Source organism: Pantherophis guttatus, chromosome 2, assembly GCF_059756535.1.
Source record: "Pantherophis guttatus breed Tessera chromosome 2, ASM5975653v1, whole genome shotgun sequence".
In the NCBI taxonomy this organism is placed as follows: Eukaryota; Metazoa; Chordata; class Lepidosauria; order Squamata; family Colubridae; genus Pantherophis; species Pantherophis guttatus.
Genome location: NC_142064.1, coordinates 19,984,011 through 19,999,015, shown reverse-complemented (window position 1 = coordinate 19,999,015; position 15,005 = coordinate 19,984,011). Strand labels below are relative to the sequence as shown.

General features: G+C 39.1%; 1 protein-coding gene across 2 annotated transcripts in view; it reads left to right on the top strand.

Moving 5' to 3' along the window:
- ZFR (zinc finger RNA binding protein) overlaps positions 1-15,005 on the top strand; it is a 44,560-nt gene that overhangs the window by 16,287 nt on the left and 13,268 nt on the right. For both annotated transcript variants that reach the window (XR_015732070.1, XM_034442431.3), the window contains exons 9-15: positions 315-508; positions 2,497-2,616; positions 3,701-3,846; positions 4,069-4,231; positions 7,064-7,269; positions 9,625-9,775; positions 13,912-14,053. Coding sequence is in view for 1 of the 2 variants with exons in the window: in XM_034442431.3 (XP_034298322.1) it covers positions 315-508; positions 2,497-2,616; positions 3,701-3,846; positions 4,069-4,231; positions 7,064-7,269; positions 9,625-9,775; positions 13,912-14,053 (1,122 nt within the window). In the remaining variant the exon portion in view is untranslated. The remainder of the gene's footprint in view (positions 1-314; positions 509-2,496; positions 2,617-3,700; positions 3,847-4,068; positions 4,232-7,063; positions 7,270-9,624; positions 9,776-13,911; positions 14,054-15,005) is intronic.

The window sequence follows — 15,005 nt, the reverse complement described above, 5'->3', positions numbered from 1 at the left end:
CTCAGCCAGGAAAAGAGATTCCAGAATAATAGCTTTCCATGTGTGTCATTTGGGCAGCAGATTTTCAGCAGTTCATATAGATACTTATGATGTTTAAACAACTCGATTGATTGATTGATTATATTTTTTTAAATACCTGAATTATTAGTCTCCAAATAATTTGTAATAAATATATAAAAGCACAAAACTAGTAAAGAATGAACAATCAGAATGTAAGTTTCTATGTTACAGGACAACCAAACCAAACAAGCATTTGCTATGGGAAGGATTATTGTAGGTGATGGTCATTTTCCTTTTATACTATTTTATATTAGGTGGCAATAAATTACAGACAACAGGAAGCAAAGCGGATGAAATGAAAGCTGTAGAAAATATCAAGACTACCCCTATTGCCACAGTACAAATGCAGGAAGCTAAACCAGATTCCTCTGCTGAACCTGTAACTTCTACAGCTCTTGCTGCTTTGCAAAGCGAGGTCCAACCTGTTGGTCATGACTATGTAGAAGAGGTAATATTGTGAAAACTGAATCTAGATATATCACATAGCATAAGCTAAACAAAGGTGTATTAGGTAACATAAAATATGTTAAAATTTGCAGAATTAAAATTACAGAATTATAGTATTTAAAGCTGAGCTATTGATGGTTACTTTCACCTACTTATTTGGATCTAGTTTCATAAAAATTAGTTGCAATGCTATTTGGCATTTGAGAAAATAATTCTTATCTTAGCAATTTAAGTTTGTTTAAGATATGGAGCATTCTTCAAAATTGAATAATCAGAATTCATATGCAAGGCAATATGTATTGGTATATTATGTTTCCCCAAAAATATGACCCACCCCGAAAAGAAGCCCTATCATGTTTTTGAACATGTGCTAAAATTAAGTTTAATTTTAATTAAGTTTAATTAAGATGAATTGTTGTCTGCCACACCTATTCATCTCAGCCCACTGCCTTTTATCCCCAGAGCTAGGGTGGGGCCTTGGTAGGAGCAGTGGCTCTTGCTTCCCCAGGATCGGCCCATGGATTTCCACTGCTCTCTTCTTCTCTGCCTTCTGCGCAGCCACGCTTCAGGCACTGGACCCAGCTGTTCCTCCTCTTCATCAACCACCTGCAGACCTGGGGGCTGTTGACACTCCATCTGAGGGCTGACAGACGGCCTAGGCTTCACCTCTGCCTCTCTCTGCCAGCTCCATTCCCTTTTCCCCCTCGGAGCTCTCACATTGCCCTGTTGCCTCTGCCTCCTCTGATTTGGCTAATGGAGGGGCCAATGGCCTACAGGCCACAAGACCAGGCCTTGCACACCCCGATACCTGCCTCGCCTTGCAGGCCCACTTCTTCAGCCGCTTGCCACCACTTGCGTGTGCCACCCCCAGCCTCCATTTCGCTGTCCGAGACTTCTGGAAAGCCCTCTGCAACCAAGAAACGAGGTCCAGATTGACACGTGTGTCACCTCCGCCTCTTTCGCTTTCAGAGGCTTTCGGAAAGCCCTCTGCAACTTTGTTATCGGCTACAGATGCCTTCCGGAAAGCCTCTAAAGGCGAAATGGAATCCAGGGGGCACCATGCTCATCAATCCGAAGCCTGTTTCTCAGCTGCAGAGGGCTTTCAGAAGGCTCTGATGGCGAAGCGGAGGCTGGGGGCGACATATGCGAGTGGCCGCAGAAGTGGACCGGCAGCAGGCTCCTGCTGGGTGGGGCTGTCGATGCCGCTGTCACGAGGTGAATCAGTAATAGACCCCCCCCCCAAAAAAAGAGGCCCTATCCATTTTTTGGGGAGGTCAAAAGAAAAGACTAGGTCTTTTCGGGGAAACACGGTATATACTGAAATATGGTAGAGTTTTTGACTTTTAAAATTGAAAGTGGTGCAATGTTAGATAGTCTAGTAATAGATTCTTGTTCTTAAATTGTACAGTGCAGATAGAGTAATATTTTCACATTTGTGGTAATAGTTGCATTTTACATTAATGTGTCAGAAATATTACCCTGTTGCATTTGTATCTGTCTAGTGTAATTGAATATTAACATTAAGAGAGGAAAAAGAAACTAGTTTGCCATTTACCTTTCCTAAATAACTGTGCCATCATTTCAGAGTTGTATTGGCAGAAATGGGTTAACATAAGTTATAGAGCCTCTGTTGTTAGGAACAAAAACCCCTGACTGAATTGTGTTATTTCTATATTATTTGAAAGGATGACTCTGGATAAATTACATTGAATTCCACCTTAAAAAGCAACAAAATCTATAACATCTTAGAGGAGTCAAATTCCCTTACTTGGAAAATGCTACTGGGCCTATATCATTCAGCAGACTGAAGATTGATAAATGCTTTTGTATTTTGCAGAGGAAGACAGTTTTGTATTGATAGATTTCTCCCTTCTGGGCTAGTAGGGGGTCCTTGAACTCAGTTGTTACCTTGAGAATGTTTGATTCAGGCTTGTTATCACATGATAAGAAGTAGCTGTAGCTAATAACTACATTTTCTTTCTTGCAAAGGTTCGGAATGATGAGGGGAAAGTGATTCGTTTCCATTGCAAGCTTTGTGAATGTAGCTTTAATGATCCTAATGCTAAGGAGATGCATTTAAAAGGAAGGCGGCATCGGTTACAATATAAGGTGAAAGTCTACTTTTTTCTGTTATGGAGATTATAAATAAATATAGGAGTTGTAGAAGCCTTAAATAATAGAAATTAATTGTATTATGTTTTCAGAACATATGCACGTTTATTGAAAATATGTTTTGCTGCATATTGTAAGATTTCATACAAATAGACTAATAGACTTTAGAATCAGCAACTTGAAATAGCATCCTTTGTTTCGAATACTTGCTGTCATTACAAACTGATGCATAGTCAGTTTTTACTTACTCTTTAACAAAAGAAGACTATTACAGTGAGATATCAATAGTTCTGAAAGACGAGTGGGCAGCATCTAAGAAGAAATTATTTAATCATGAAATGTAATTCATTCAAAAATAATTCTAAGCATTATTGCTAATTTCTTAGAAAGATTTTTATTTCTAATATATAAGCTCTTCATCTAGGGCAGGGGTGTCAAACTCAATTTCATTGAGGGCCACATCAAGGTTGTGTTTGACCTCAGTGGACCAGGATGGGCATGGCGAGGGAGAGTGTGGCCAGTTAACATCACTCGTGTTGGGGGCGCCTGTGATGGCCTGAGCACTCTGCCAGAAAAAACGGGCTCCCGACCTCTGTTTTCGGCTGCAGTGGTGTCCTGCAATCTTCTGCTGGTGAAAACGGAGCTTGGGAGGGCTGCACGTGGCCCTCCCAAGCTCATTTTCGCTGGCAGAGGCACTGCAGGTCGATCCTTTGCTGTTTCTAGGGAGGCCCCACAAGCCAGATCTAAGCATCCCATGGGCCGGATCCTGCCCCCGGGCCTTGAGCTTGGCACCCCTGATCTAGGGCATACACAGAACAAAACAATAAAACGTTTCATATAAACTTAAAACAAAATAGCCCCATTAGAATATTTTGAGTGGGATTATTTTAATGAAATACATTAAAATATGGCATATTGCACTATATAGAATAAGGAGGATTTAGAATAAGCTTTTTTTTTTTTCTCTAAAGCCACAAAAGTAGGTAGGATGGTACACCATATTGAATCATATGTATCACTCTATGCACAAAAAGAAAATAGTCTTAGATAAATGTATTCAAAATCTTTACATTTAAAACAGAAAAAAGTAAATCCAGACTTACAAGTAGAAGTGAAACCTAGCATCCGGGCAAGAAAAATACAAGAAGAAAAGATGAGAAAGCAAATGCAGAAAGAAGAATATTGGAGAAGGCGTGAAGAAGAAGAACGATGGAGAATGGAAATGAGGTAATATTCCAGCTAGATTATCATGATTTATACTCATTTGAACTTTTTTTTTTTTTTGGTGAAGGAGTCCTTAATGGACCATATTGAACTGATAAGAATCTCTTTTCAAAAGGAAAGAATTCTTCATAGCTAGGTGTATATACATACACACACACACACACACACACACACACACACACTCATATACGGTTGATATATTGCGATTTGGTTTGTATACTTCAGACGCTATGAGGAAGACATGTACTGGAGGAGGATGGAAGATGAGCAGCATCACTGGGACGATCGTCGTAGAATACCTGATGGAGGATATCCTCATGGTCCTCCAGGCCCTCTTGGATTACTTGGTGTTAGACCAGGAATGCCACCACAGCCACAGGGACCAGCTGTGAGTATTAATTTACTTAAAACTTAACATGTTTGATATCGACTCTTTATATGACTGTCCTGCATTAGTTTTAAAGAGTTCTTATTGGAAGATCTTTGAGCAAATGTTACATGAAGGTTTATTTTAGCAAAGAAGCATTGTTACGTAATAGTGCCTAGCTTTTGTAACACTTTTGTAACTGTATTTTGTTCTAGCTCACAAGAACATATCAAGGAAGTTTGGTAGCTTGCTTGCAACCACTTAAATTGCTTTAATGTATATGCAGCTATCAGAATGCTATATACCCGTGATGGCGAACCTATGGCACGTGTTCCACAGGTGGCACGCAGAGCCATATCAGTGGGCACGCGAGCGTTGCCCTAGCTCAGGTCCTCCGTGCATGCGCACACTGGCCAGCTGATTTTTGGGCCTTCCGGGCCCACTGGAAGTCAGGAAACAGGCTGTTTCTGGCCTCCAGAGGGCCTCCAGGGGGGGTGAGGGAGGGCGAAAAATGGGCCTACCGGGCCCACCGTGCCATCGCGTGCCAAATGGGGCACATTGAATTATGAGTGTGGGCACGTGCACGCACGACCCCCTGTGCTCCCCCCGCTTTCAGCACCCGATGGAAAAAAGGTTAGCCATCACTGCTATATACAATCCATCTTTCCTCAGACTGTCCAAAGAGACAAATGTTATATTTTGCCACTGTTGAGTTCCAGGATATGGATAGCTCATTTAGCTGATGCATTGAATAGTCATTTAAGTGCAAAGATCCAGGAGTTCAATTCTCAAAGAGTTTGAATCCCTTAGAATAATTTCTGTCTATACACTTCTAATGAAATCAATAATGTGCCTCATTGTGGTCAAAGTAATTGCTTATACAATATCTGTAACAGACATGATATTTGCTAGTTTGATAATTTGATTATAATTGTTCATTAGTGAAAACTATCAGTTTTGTCTGTTTCCTTCATTCTACCACAGACATTGAAGAGATGGAGATTCAGAATGCACAGTGCAGCTTGGCTAATAAACTTTATCTAATTCTGAATTCATCTTTTATGTCAGTATGTGGTTTGTGGGTGTGCGCGCGCGCACACGCGCCTTTGAATTAGTGCTGGCTCTTGATTTCTGCATGAACTGGTTTTTGCAGGGTTTTTGGCAAGAAATGGTTTGCCACTACTTCCTTCCTAGGACAGAGAGAGAGTGACTGGCCTAAGGTCATTCAGCTGACTTTGTGCCTGAAGCAGGACTAGAATTCAGTTTCTAAACCAATGCCAAACTGGTCTTTCACTCCAAAATCTTATCCCCACAAAACCAATGTATTGTAAAATATATTAAAATTGTGCTAAATCTTGGTTATTTTATAGCATGGTGACTATGATTTATTCCACAACTTCAATAAGCTTAATTACCTTTGAATTGCTCTTAATTGCCCTATGACTAGTTTACTGGAATATTGTTTTCTACAGGCAAAAATATTAAACAGTAATATTCTTCTGGTAAATTAACAGAGTACAATTCATTTGTAAAAACTTGTTTTGTAAAAATGGAGATTGCCATTTTGAAAATGTTTTTGTAATATGATTGCTTTCATATGTTTACATCTGAGCTCCTTTGAACTCATTGTTGTCAACCTCTGATATGTATAGATTCAACTCACAAAGCACACTGAATATTTAGTATTAGGCTTTTTTTCCATCAAAACTTCACCTATTCTACAGACTTTTTAAAAGTTTCTGTCAAGTCAAGATTGATTACATATAAATGTCCATTTCATTTTCACAATGTGGAAGTGGCTTGCTCTTCCTTTGTTGCAGATGTTTTTCAGTGTCTGTGTTCTCAGACCTTGGGTTTCCTTTTGATCTCCTATGCAGTTATCCAAGGCTAATCCTGTTTAGCTTTTCTAGGGCGAGCCAAGGTTGGTTAGTGTTGCCACCTAAAGTAAAGCTACCATACTTTTCGGAGTATAAGACATACTTTCTCCCCCTCCCCCCCCCCCAAAGTGGGTGAAAATTGTGGTGCATCTTATATACCAAATGTTGCTGAAACCCCACCCACCCACTGGTCCTCACCCTTCAGCCATTTTTGGCTTCCACATGTTGCGTTTTTGGCCTCCGCTTGCCCCATTTTAGACCGGTTCCAGGCTGCAGGGATCGCCACAGCACATCACCGCCTATCACTGCCTCAGCGCGTCACATTTTCGGCCTCCACACACCCTGTTTTTGGCCTCCGTGCATCACATTTTCGGCCAGTTCAGGTTGCGATAATGTACTGAACCTAACCTTGCTGTTGGCTGCAAGGACGCTAGCCAGATGAATACCGATGGAACCTGGTAGGCAGAGGCAGAATTTTTTTTCTTGTTTTCCTCCCCAAAAACTAATGTGCGTCTTATACTCTGGAGCGTCTTATACTCCAAAAAATACGGTATACTCATAGAAGATTTTAATTAGAATTACAAGCATTTCACAAATAAAATTTGATTGACATAACTAAATCTCCTCCTGCTATAGTTGTTACTACAGTCACTTGAAATGCTGGTGCTCGAAATAAGTAGAACTAAACTTGATTTTTCATTCAGTGACACCAAAAATATCATATCCAAAGAAAAAATAAGCTCCAACTCTTTAATTTTGTTGTTTGTTTTAAACTGGAATCTAATTCCAGTTATTCAGCCACATTATGGTTTATGTGGCAGACTTACGCCAACTATTTTTAAGACTATACAAGCCTCCTTGATCTGTTCTTCTGAAGAGCAAGACAATATTTGAAATCAATAGCAGATATTCAAAAGTAGTAAAGCACAACTATTTGGGAAACTAACTGAACTTAAGAATTAACTTCTCTTTGTAGCCATTACGTCGACCCGACTCCTCCGATGACCGTTACGTGATGACCAAACATGCAGCTATCTATCCAACTGAGGAGGAACTCCAGGCAGTCCAAAAGATAGTTTCTATCACTGAACGTGCTTTGAAACTTGTATCAGATAACATGACTGACAATGAGAAAAACAAGACAAAGGAAGGAGATGATAAAAAAGAAGGCAATAAAGACAGGTCTGTTTTTTCTTAATCATTCAGTTATATCTCATTTCTTTTATTTTGAAGGCTGCTATCAGCTATGTTGGGCATGCCAGATAATATAAAATAGAACCACATTTGTACTTGAGATCACAACATAGTTCAGAACTCCTGTCTTCTTATTCTGAGCCTATTGTCCTGATTCTTGTTTACTATCAATTCCAAGGCCTAGGCCTAAACATCTTGGCTTTTGTGGTCAGAGTGTAGGTTAGGATTATTCATTCAGCAACCATTCAAAATTATGACAGCACTGACCAAAGGGGAATTATGTCTGATCTGTGTAGCTGTTGCATCATCAACTACACTCATATGAGCACAATCCAGATAGTGATTGCCATGCTTGTAATTACAACCAGTGTTCCCCAACTTCCCTCAAGCAGAGTCAATGGGGAAGCTAGAAGAAAATTGGAAATTGCACTCCTTCTTGCTGCTTTTTCACTTGTCCATCTTCCAGAGTGCTTATTTGTAGTACCCCTGATCACCCTGTGGTAACCCATACCACACATACACACACCAATTTCCCAAGTACCTGTCCACATCACTCCACCCACTCATGCACCCAATTGCCTATCAGCCTTTTTGCCTGGGATTCCTTTCTGTATAACGAAATGGTGTTGATGACCTTGGGTGAGAAGGGGAACAGATGCTGCCTCCGAAACAATCAGATGGGATTAAGCCACAGTAGCTTAATGGTCAGAGAAAGACATTTAGGAAGGATCTCCCCTAATTGATCAAACAGTTTAAAATGATGGGAAAGTATTACCTTCAGACCAGGGGTGAAATGCTCCTGGATCAGACAGGATCACCCAGTCTGGTAGCAATCTTGGCCGGTGATTCAGCGAACCGGTAGCGATGGCGGAGCAAAGCTCCACCCACCCGCCCAGATGTCATTACTTCCTGGTTTTAACCAGGAAGTAATGTGTTTTTTACCTTCTGTGCATGCGCAGAAGGTTTTGCGCATGTGCAGAAGGTCTGCATGTGCACATGACACACGCACGTGTGCAAGCGAAGCCCGCGTGCAGCGCGTACACTTCCGGACCGGTAAGGAAGGTAAGTAGATTTCACCCCTGCTTCAAACTTACAACTTTCTGTTAATGTAACCTTACAATATGGTGGAATTAGCTCATCTAGTCATGTTTCCTGTCTGGTTTACCTGGGAGGGCTGACATGCTAAATGCTTACAGCTTCGTCCCAGGGATTAATAACAGCAGCTAGGACCATGCTGGAGCTAAGCAATGTGGTCATGTGACATCATGCTTTACAACCTCATCACTTAGCAACAGAAATTCCTGTTCTCGTTGCTATGATAACACAAGGGCTAATGCTAGTGGAACAATTCTTTTCTTGGACAAACCACCAGGAAGGACCTCCTTGCCTTTCATCTGCAGTTTTCTTCTTGATCAGATAAAAAGCTATCCTAACCGTGCAGTAGACATTTGCAATCTAAAAACAATTTGGCATACTTTTCCTTGTTTGATGTTTTGTCATTGGGCTAATGTAGAAGAACAATGCCAAAAATACCTACCTTGTCATTCATCTCTTTATTGATTGATTCCTCTTAGTTCCAAAGTTAAGGTTTTTGCATCAGAAAAATAAAGGTATTGTTTCATGCAGCATATATTTAAACTATGAAATGTACTGCCATGCAATATAATAAAATCCAACAATTTGAATAACTTCAAAAGGGAGTTATTGCTCACATAGGGCTAAATTTCATCAGCATGCCATCTGGAAACAAAAGTATTGTATAATATTTTTAAGCATTAATTGAAAGAAATAAATTGAAAATAAAAAATAGACAAATTAAATATTTAGGAAGATAGCAATTTAGGACCGATTAACACAATAGAATTATTTTGAAATATTGTTTTCAATTGTATTTTCTTCACCTTTTCAAATGTCCTATTTCTTGGTAAAATATGTTGTATTTGTTATGTGTAATTCTGAACAATATCTTAGGTTTTAACAAACAATATATATGGGAACAAAATATGAGTGCTATCTTGTCTATATCTGGATTTCTTAGAAGTATCAGACAGACTATTCCTGAAGATTTATTTTAAATTTATTATTTAATGCATTCAGTAATTGATGTCTTTTGGGTTTTTCCTTTCTACATCTCTTAATCTTGCTCACTATTCTCTGTCATGTCCAATTTTAGAATGTGGATCTTAACATATCACATAAAATATGATGCAAAAAATGTTGCTTACCCTGATCAAAAATACGATACCTACTGGACTTTTATTGCTATATGAATACTTTCTTAAACTAGAATAAAAATGAAAATCAGTTATACTTTGCTTCTAATGGAAGCTTAATTTTTTTCAGAGCTTTGAAAGGAGTCCTACGAGTAGGAGTATTGGCTAAAGGGTTGCTTCTTCGAGGGGACCGAAATGTCAACCTTGTCTTGCTGTGCGCTGAGAAACCAACTAAAAGTTTATTGAGTCGCATTGCTGAAAGTCTACCGAAGCAACTTGCCGTATGTATGGTGTTAACTTTGGTTTGCACTTTTATAAAGATTGAAGATTGTGACAGAAAATGAAATTCCTTTCATTTATTTTAAAGCAGGTAAATTAATTATGAGCTAATTTTTAAGCAGCAGCTATTATAGCAGAACAGAGGCTATGTTCAGGAAGATCTGTAGTATTTGTTGGAGTAAAGGATACGAATAATCCAAAATTCTAGAAAGTGGCAACTGGAAAGTGTTTTTCAATTTCTTTTCACTCTGCTTTTGAATGAGAAGACATAAAAGAGTCTTTTTAACCTTGAAGTGATCATCTTCTTTCCATTATACTGTAAATATATAGGGTCTTAAGAAGACCAATAGCCCAGTTAGACCAATAGTCTAATATCTAATTTTTCCTCTCCTTTACTCCATCTTCCCATCTCCGGTGCTACCTTCAACATTTCATAGGTTGTGGAAAAAGAGAGGTTTTTTTGTAATGTATAATTTAATGTCCATAAGTATCTTATTTTGAAGTAATGCTATATGCTTGTAAGATTATAAGTACCCAAGTTGAGTATTAAAGGGAATTATTTACTCCATATTTTATCAACAATTATATCTTTAATATTACTGAATATCAGTGTATATATTTGAAGCAAATACATGATAAACCTTTAAATAAGTTTAAAATATAAATTTGTGTTACTGCTTTAAAATTGGAGGGCGGCCAAGATTAAAAAACAAAAAGCTATGTGAATTATTTATAGTCCAATTAATTAATATTTTTTCTTTGAAGATAGGCAAGATAGTTCTCTCTATAGGGAATCATGTGGAGCTCATCTTTATTCTGGTGGATTATTACATTTGGAATGGATTGACTTTATTACATTGAATAGAAGTTAGAACAAAGTGTGTCAGTCCAAAAGGGAGAGTATGCTAATAAGCTATAACAAACATTATGAGAAACAGGAAATTTTTAACAATTGAACATATGTATTACAGTGTCAGAGTTGTTAGTCAGGCTAGAGGTAATCCTTGTTAACTGAACATTTGTTAAACGTAGGTGTGATGGTGCTGACAAGCGGTACTTATGAATGGTCCTCAGTTCTGGCTGTCATACCATACCTATGACCATGTGATTGCTATGGTGGCACAGTGGGTAGAATGCAATATTGCAAGCTAATTCTGGCAACCGCCAGCAGTTCGAATCTCACCAGGCTCAAGGTTGACTCAGCCTTCCATCCTTTCAGAGTCGGTAAAATGAGATTGTTGGGGGCAATAGACTGACTCTGTAAACCGCTTAGAGAGGGCTGTAAGCGCTATTGCTATTGCAATTTGGGTGGTTGGTAACCAGCCGCATTTACAATGATTGCAATATCCGATTCTCATGTTATCGCCATTTTCAGATTTCTGTGATGCCCCCACTCACCCACACGTCAGGGTTGGTGTAGAGAGCTTTATTCAGTCTGTTCCCTCAACAGTTTCATTTAAAGTTTCCAGCTAACCCCCAGCTGCAAACTTAGCACAGTAATTGGCTCGTGACCAAATTGATAACCAAAAGCGAAACAAACTTAACTGCCAAACCAAAACAGTTTTGAAAATAAAGGTTTTGCCTGGATAGGTTCCAAAAACAAACAGCTCAAAATCCCCTCCGAGGTTAGGGGCCTCCACTGACCTCGGACCTCAACAAGTCCTGTGGTCTGAGTTTCAAGGCTTGCAAGGAGAAGTCACAGGAATAGCCCAAGCCAGGAATGCAAGGGGTCGTTTTCAGCGAAGCTAGCCACGAACAAGCTCCAGACTAACCTTCGAGGCAATAGCCAATTAGTCCATCCGACAGATAACCGGCTGCTCCAAACACAAACATAAACATTCTTTGCAACTGGGTTAAATCCACAAGCTGCAGAGTTCTGGAAACACAAACAACCATCTAGCCACTACTCACATATGCTGCTAGACGCCTTCCTCTGCCTGCCATGCTAAATAGCCCCTCCCGGTGCAGCCCATTAAGAGGGGCTGCGCCTTTTCCCCATCAGTCTGGCAGATCTCGGCCTCTCTGTCCTGTGTGCTCTAGCATCTACAAAGGCCAGCAGTTTCTCCCCCTCTTCCTCAAGCTCCTTCCTGCAAGCTCTCCCCAGCCCAGTCATGTTCGTCCGACAGCTCAGGGTCAGCAATACCAGACGTGCCAGGAATGCTCTCATACTCCCCCGAGGCCTCTGAGGAAGACGTGAATGAGCCATAATCCACAGGAGACATCACAATTTCCGTTTCAGCTTTCCACAAGGAAAGTCAATACAGAAGCTGGTAGGGAAGGTTGTAAGTTGATCTGGCAAATCTTTCCCCACCCAGCAGCAGTCACCCCAGGCCAATAACACTCGTGCCCAACTGCAGCCACTCACAGACCTTCCCCCACCTGCCAGCAGCCCTCTCTGGGGCCTGAAATCACTTGTGTATACTGCTGACCACACACACATGCAGCAGCAGCTACCTCTGATCCTGAAAATTCTCACATGCACCATTTACTTGCCCCTTGGCCTACTTGGAACTTCCTGCTGACTTCCCCACTACCTTTGGTTGTTGGAAGCCGGCAGGAAATTGCAAGGAGGTACTTTCTTAAGGACCAGCCATTTTCACTTAATGATGGTAACTGCCAGGATTGCAGCCACTAAACAATGCAGTCACTAAGCAATGCAGTCATGTGACATGCTTTACTACTGCATATCCTAACAATGAAAATTGCAATCCCTGTTGCTGCCATTAAGCAAAGACTACCTATATATATTTTGTAAGATCTAAATATATTATTGAATCTCTCAGTTATTTTTCTTCTGAACAAAAAAGTTTGGTAATGTTTATTTCTAAAGGCTAGGTAATTAGCTGACAGATAATTGCTGTCAGCTAAGAAATGCTGGCTGGTGGAATCTCTGAGGGCTTTTTCTGGCCCACCCTGTGAAATATTATTCTGCATGAGATTAGATTAGTTGGCCTTTTGCAAGGCCCCAAAAATTTGGTTTTGTGCTCTGGATCTGGAACCTCGCTCAGAAGCATGATGGAGTCCGTCTCTTGACTTTCTTGATGGTTATTTTATGAAGCTCAGCTGCCCTGTGTTTTTATTTTATATTATGTATTCTGTTCGTTTTTATCTAGTTTGTTATTTGCCCAGTCACATATGTGAGGTGGGTGGCTATATAAATCAAATTAATTAATTAAATATGTGAGAGATTGTTGGGAGCCTGGAAAAGGAATGGAGAAGAGAATCAATGTAAACAATCACAAAATAACAGGCATGACATTTAACAGCTTATATCGTAAATAGCCATTTATCCCAAGGTGGAAAGAAAGCTGAGAAGAAACATTTTAATCATTCAAAGCAATTCTCCCTTAATAAATTTATTATAAATGAAAGTGGGAAATACTCGTTAGAGTTTCCAAAAGTTAATATTTTCCCCAGACTACCATAAAATATACAGTAGCTTACTGAAATCTGTATAATTCTTGCTTCCTTGATCTTGCCTGTATGGGCTTGACTATAGTAAGTGTGTGCGTGTGTGTGTTTTAGATAGATGATAATAGAGGGAACATTGCAATCAAATACAACAGACTATCCTCTTCCAGCTGGGTGCTCTCTGGATTTTCTGATTGCAACTCCCGAATATATCAACTGGAGGAGCCCAGGTTGGGGTACCATTTTGTACATCACAAGTACTTGGATCCTATACAGAACTTAGGGTTCAAATCAGTGAATTCTAGTGCACTGGAAGCCATAGAACAGACGGGGGGGGGGGGATATTATTTATTAAATACATTTATATGGCTGCCCAACTCATACATGATGACTCTGGATGGCTTCAAAATTAATTACTAATTACTGCATCAGCAGTACAAAAACCAACAAACCTTTCCCACTCGTGTGTGTGTGTGTGTGTGTGTGTGTGTATGAGTGATATAGAATATTATATGATATAAGCTAACTTCCCTAAGCACTGAATTTTCCATCTGGTCATTGTGTTTGTTCTTATTTTATGTTAGATTATTATTTGTAAGACTATCCCATTCAGATGTGACGCTGAACGGCATACAACATAAAATCAAGCAATAAATCAAAGAAGAGGGGGAAAAAACCAGTACTTTTCTAATTTATGAAAAAGTTTTAATGTTTTTCCTTCCTGTAGGTAATCAGCCCTGAAAAATATGAAATAAAATGTGCTGTACAAGAAGCAGCAATCATTTTGAATTCATGCGTGGAACCAAAAATGCAAGTGACGATAACTTTGACATCACCAGTGATTCGGGAAGAGAACATGAGGGATGGAGGTTCGAAATCTGTTAAAAGATTTTCAGTTTTAATTAATACTATTCTAAGATTGCATTAAGTCCTGGAAGGCAACATGCTGGCATGTGATACATATTCAATTCAGTTATGGGCAACTTTCGCAAGAGTGCATTTTTTAAAATACTTTCATTCTTATTTTATTTACTGTAATTAACAACCTCAGATTTCTGGAAAAGGTTATTTTTATTTTATTTTTTTAATTTCACTGGAAAAAGCTTCAGAAAATAAACATTTTGTTGCAAGTATCATGAAGAAATGTTCTTCTGTAAAAAGAAATTGCATTAGAAATCACATTGTGTCTCTGACTTTAGATCAGTCTTGTTATTTAATATATGGGTTGCTGTATTTAATGTCTAATTGCATAATTTATTTTTAATTTAAAAACACTTATGACTTTGCTTGGAGCAAGGTGTGTATTTTTTTTCCAGTTTTTTGAGGTTGATTTTTGATCTAGAGGGTCATTTATGGAGCTCCTGGTGTTTATCAGAGTGTTTTAACTGAACAGTACACATGCAGTGTGTTTATAGTATAAAGAGGTACCTGAGATCAGATAAAGTAGAAACTGGAGCTTTGAAAAGCAGTATGGATTTATAATTTCTGCAGTCCTACTGTGCCAGCAGCGTTGCTTTAGGGTCACTTCTGTTATCCTTTAAAAGCTACAGATGTTTTAAAGCCAGCAAAGCATGATAATTTAATGTCTGCAATGTGTTGGCTCTATATTGGGTCAGATAAAGTGAACTTTATTTTCTTTTTCTTACATCTGCAAAATAAGCATTTTCACAGAGTTATATTATTGCCTAGGAATGTATAAAACATAAAAAACATTTTCATTGTTGACTGTTAAAATTCTTGTTAGGGGCCAGAGATAGGTTGCATATGTGCAGCCATAGAATGAATTCATAGCATTACTCTTTTTAAAAGTATAATTTAAGA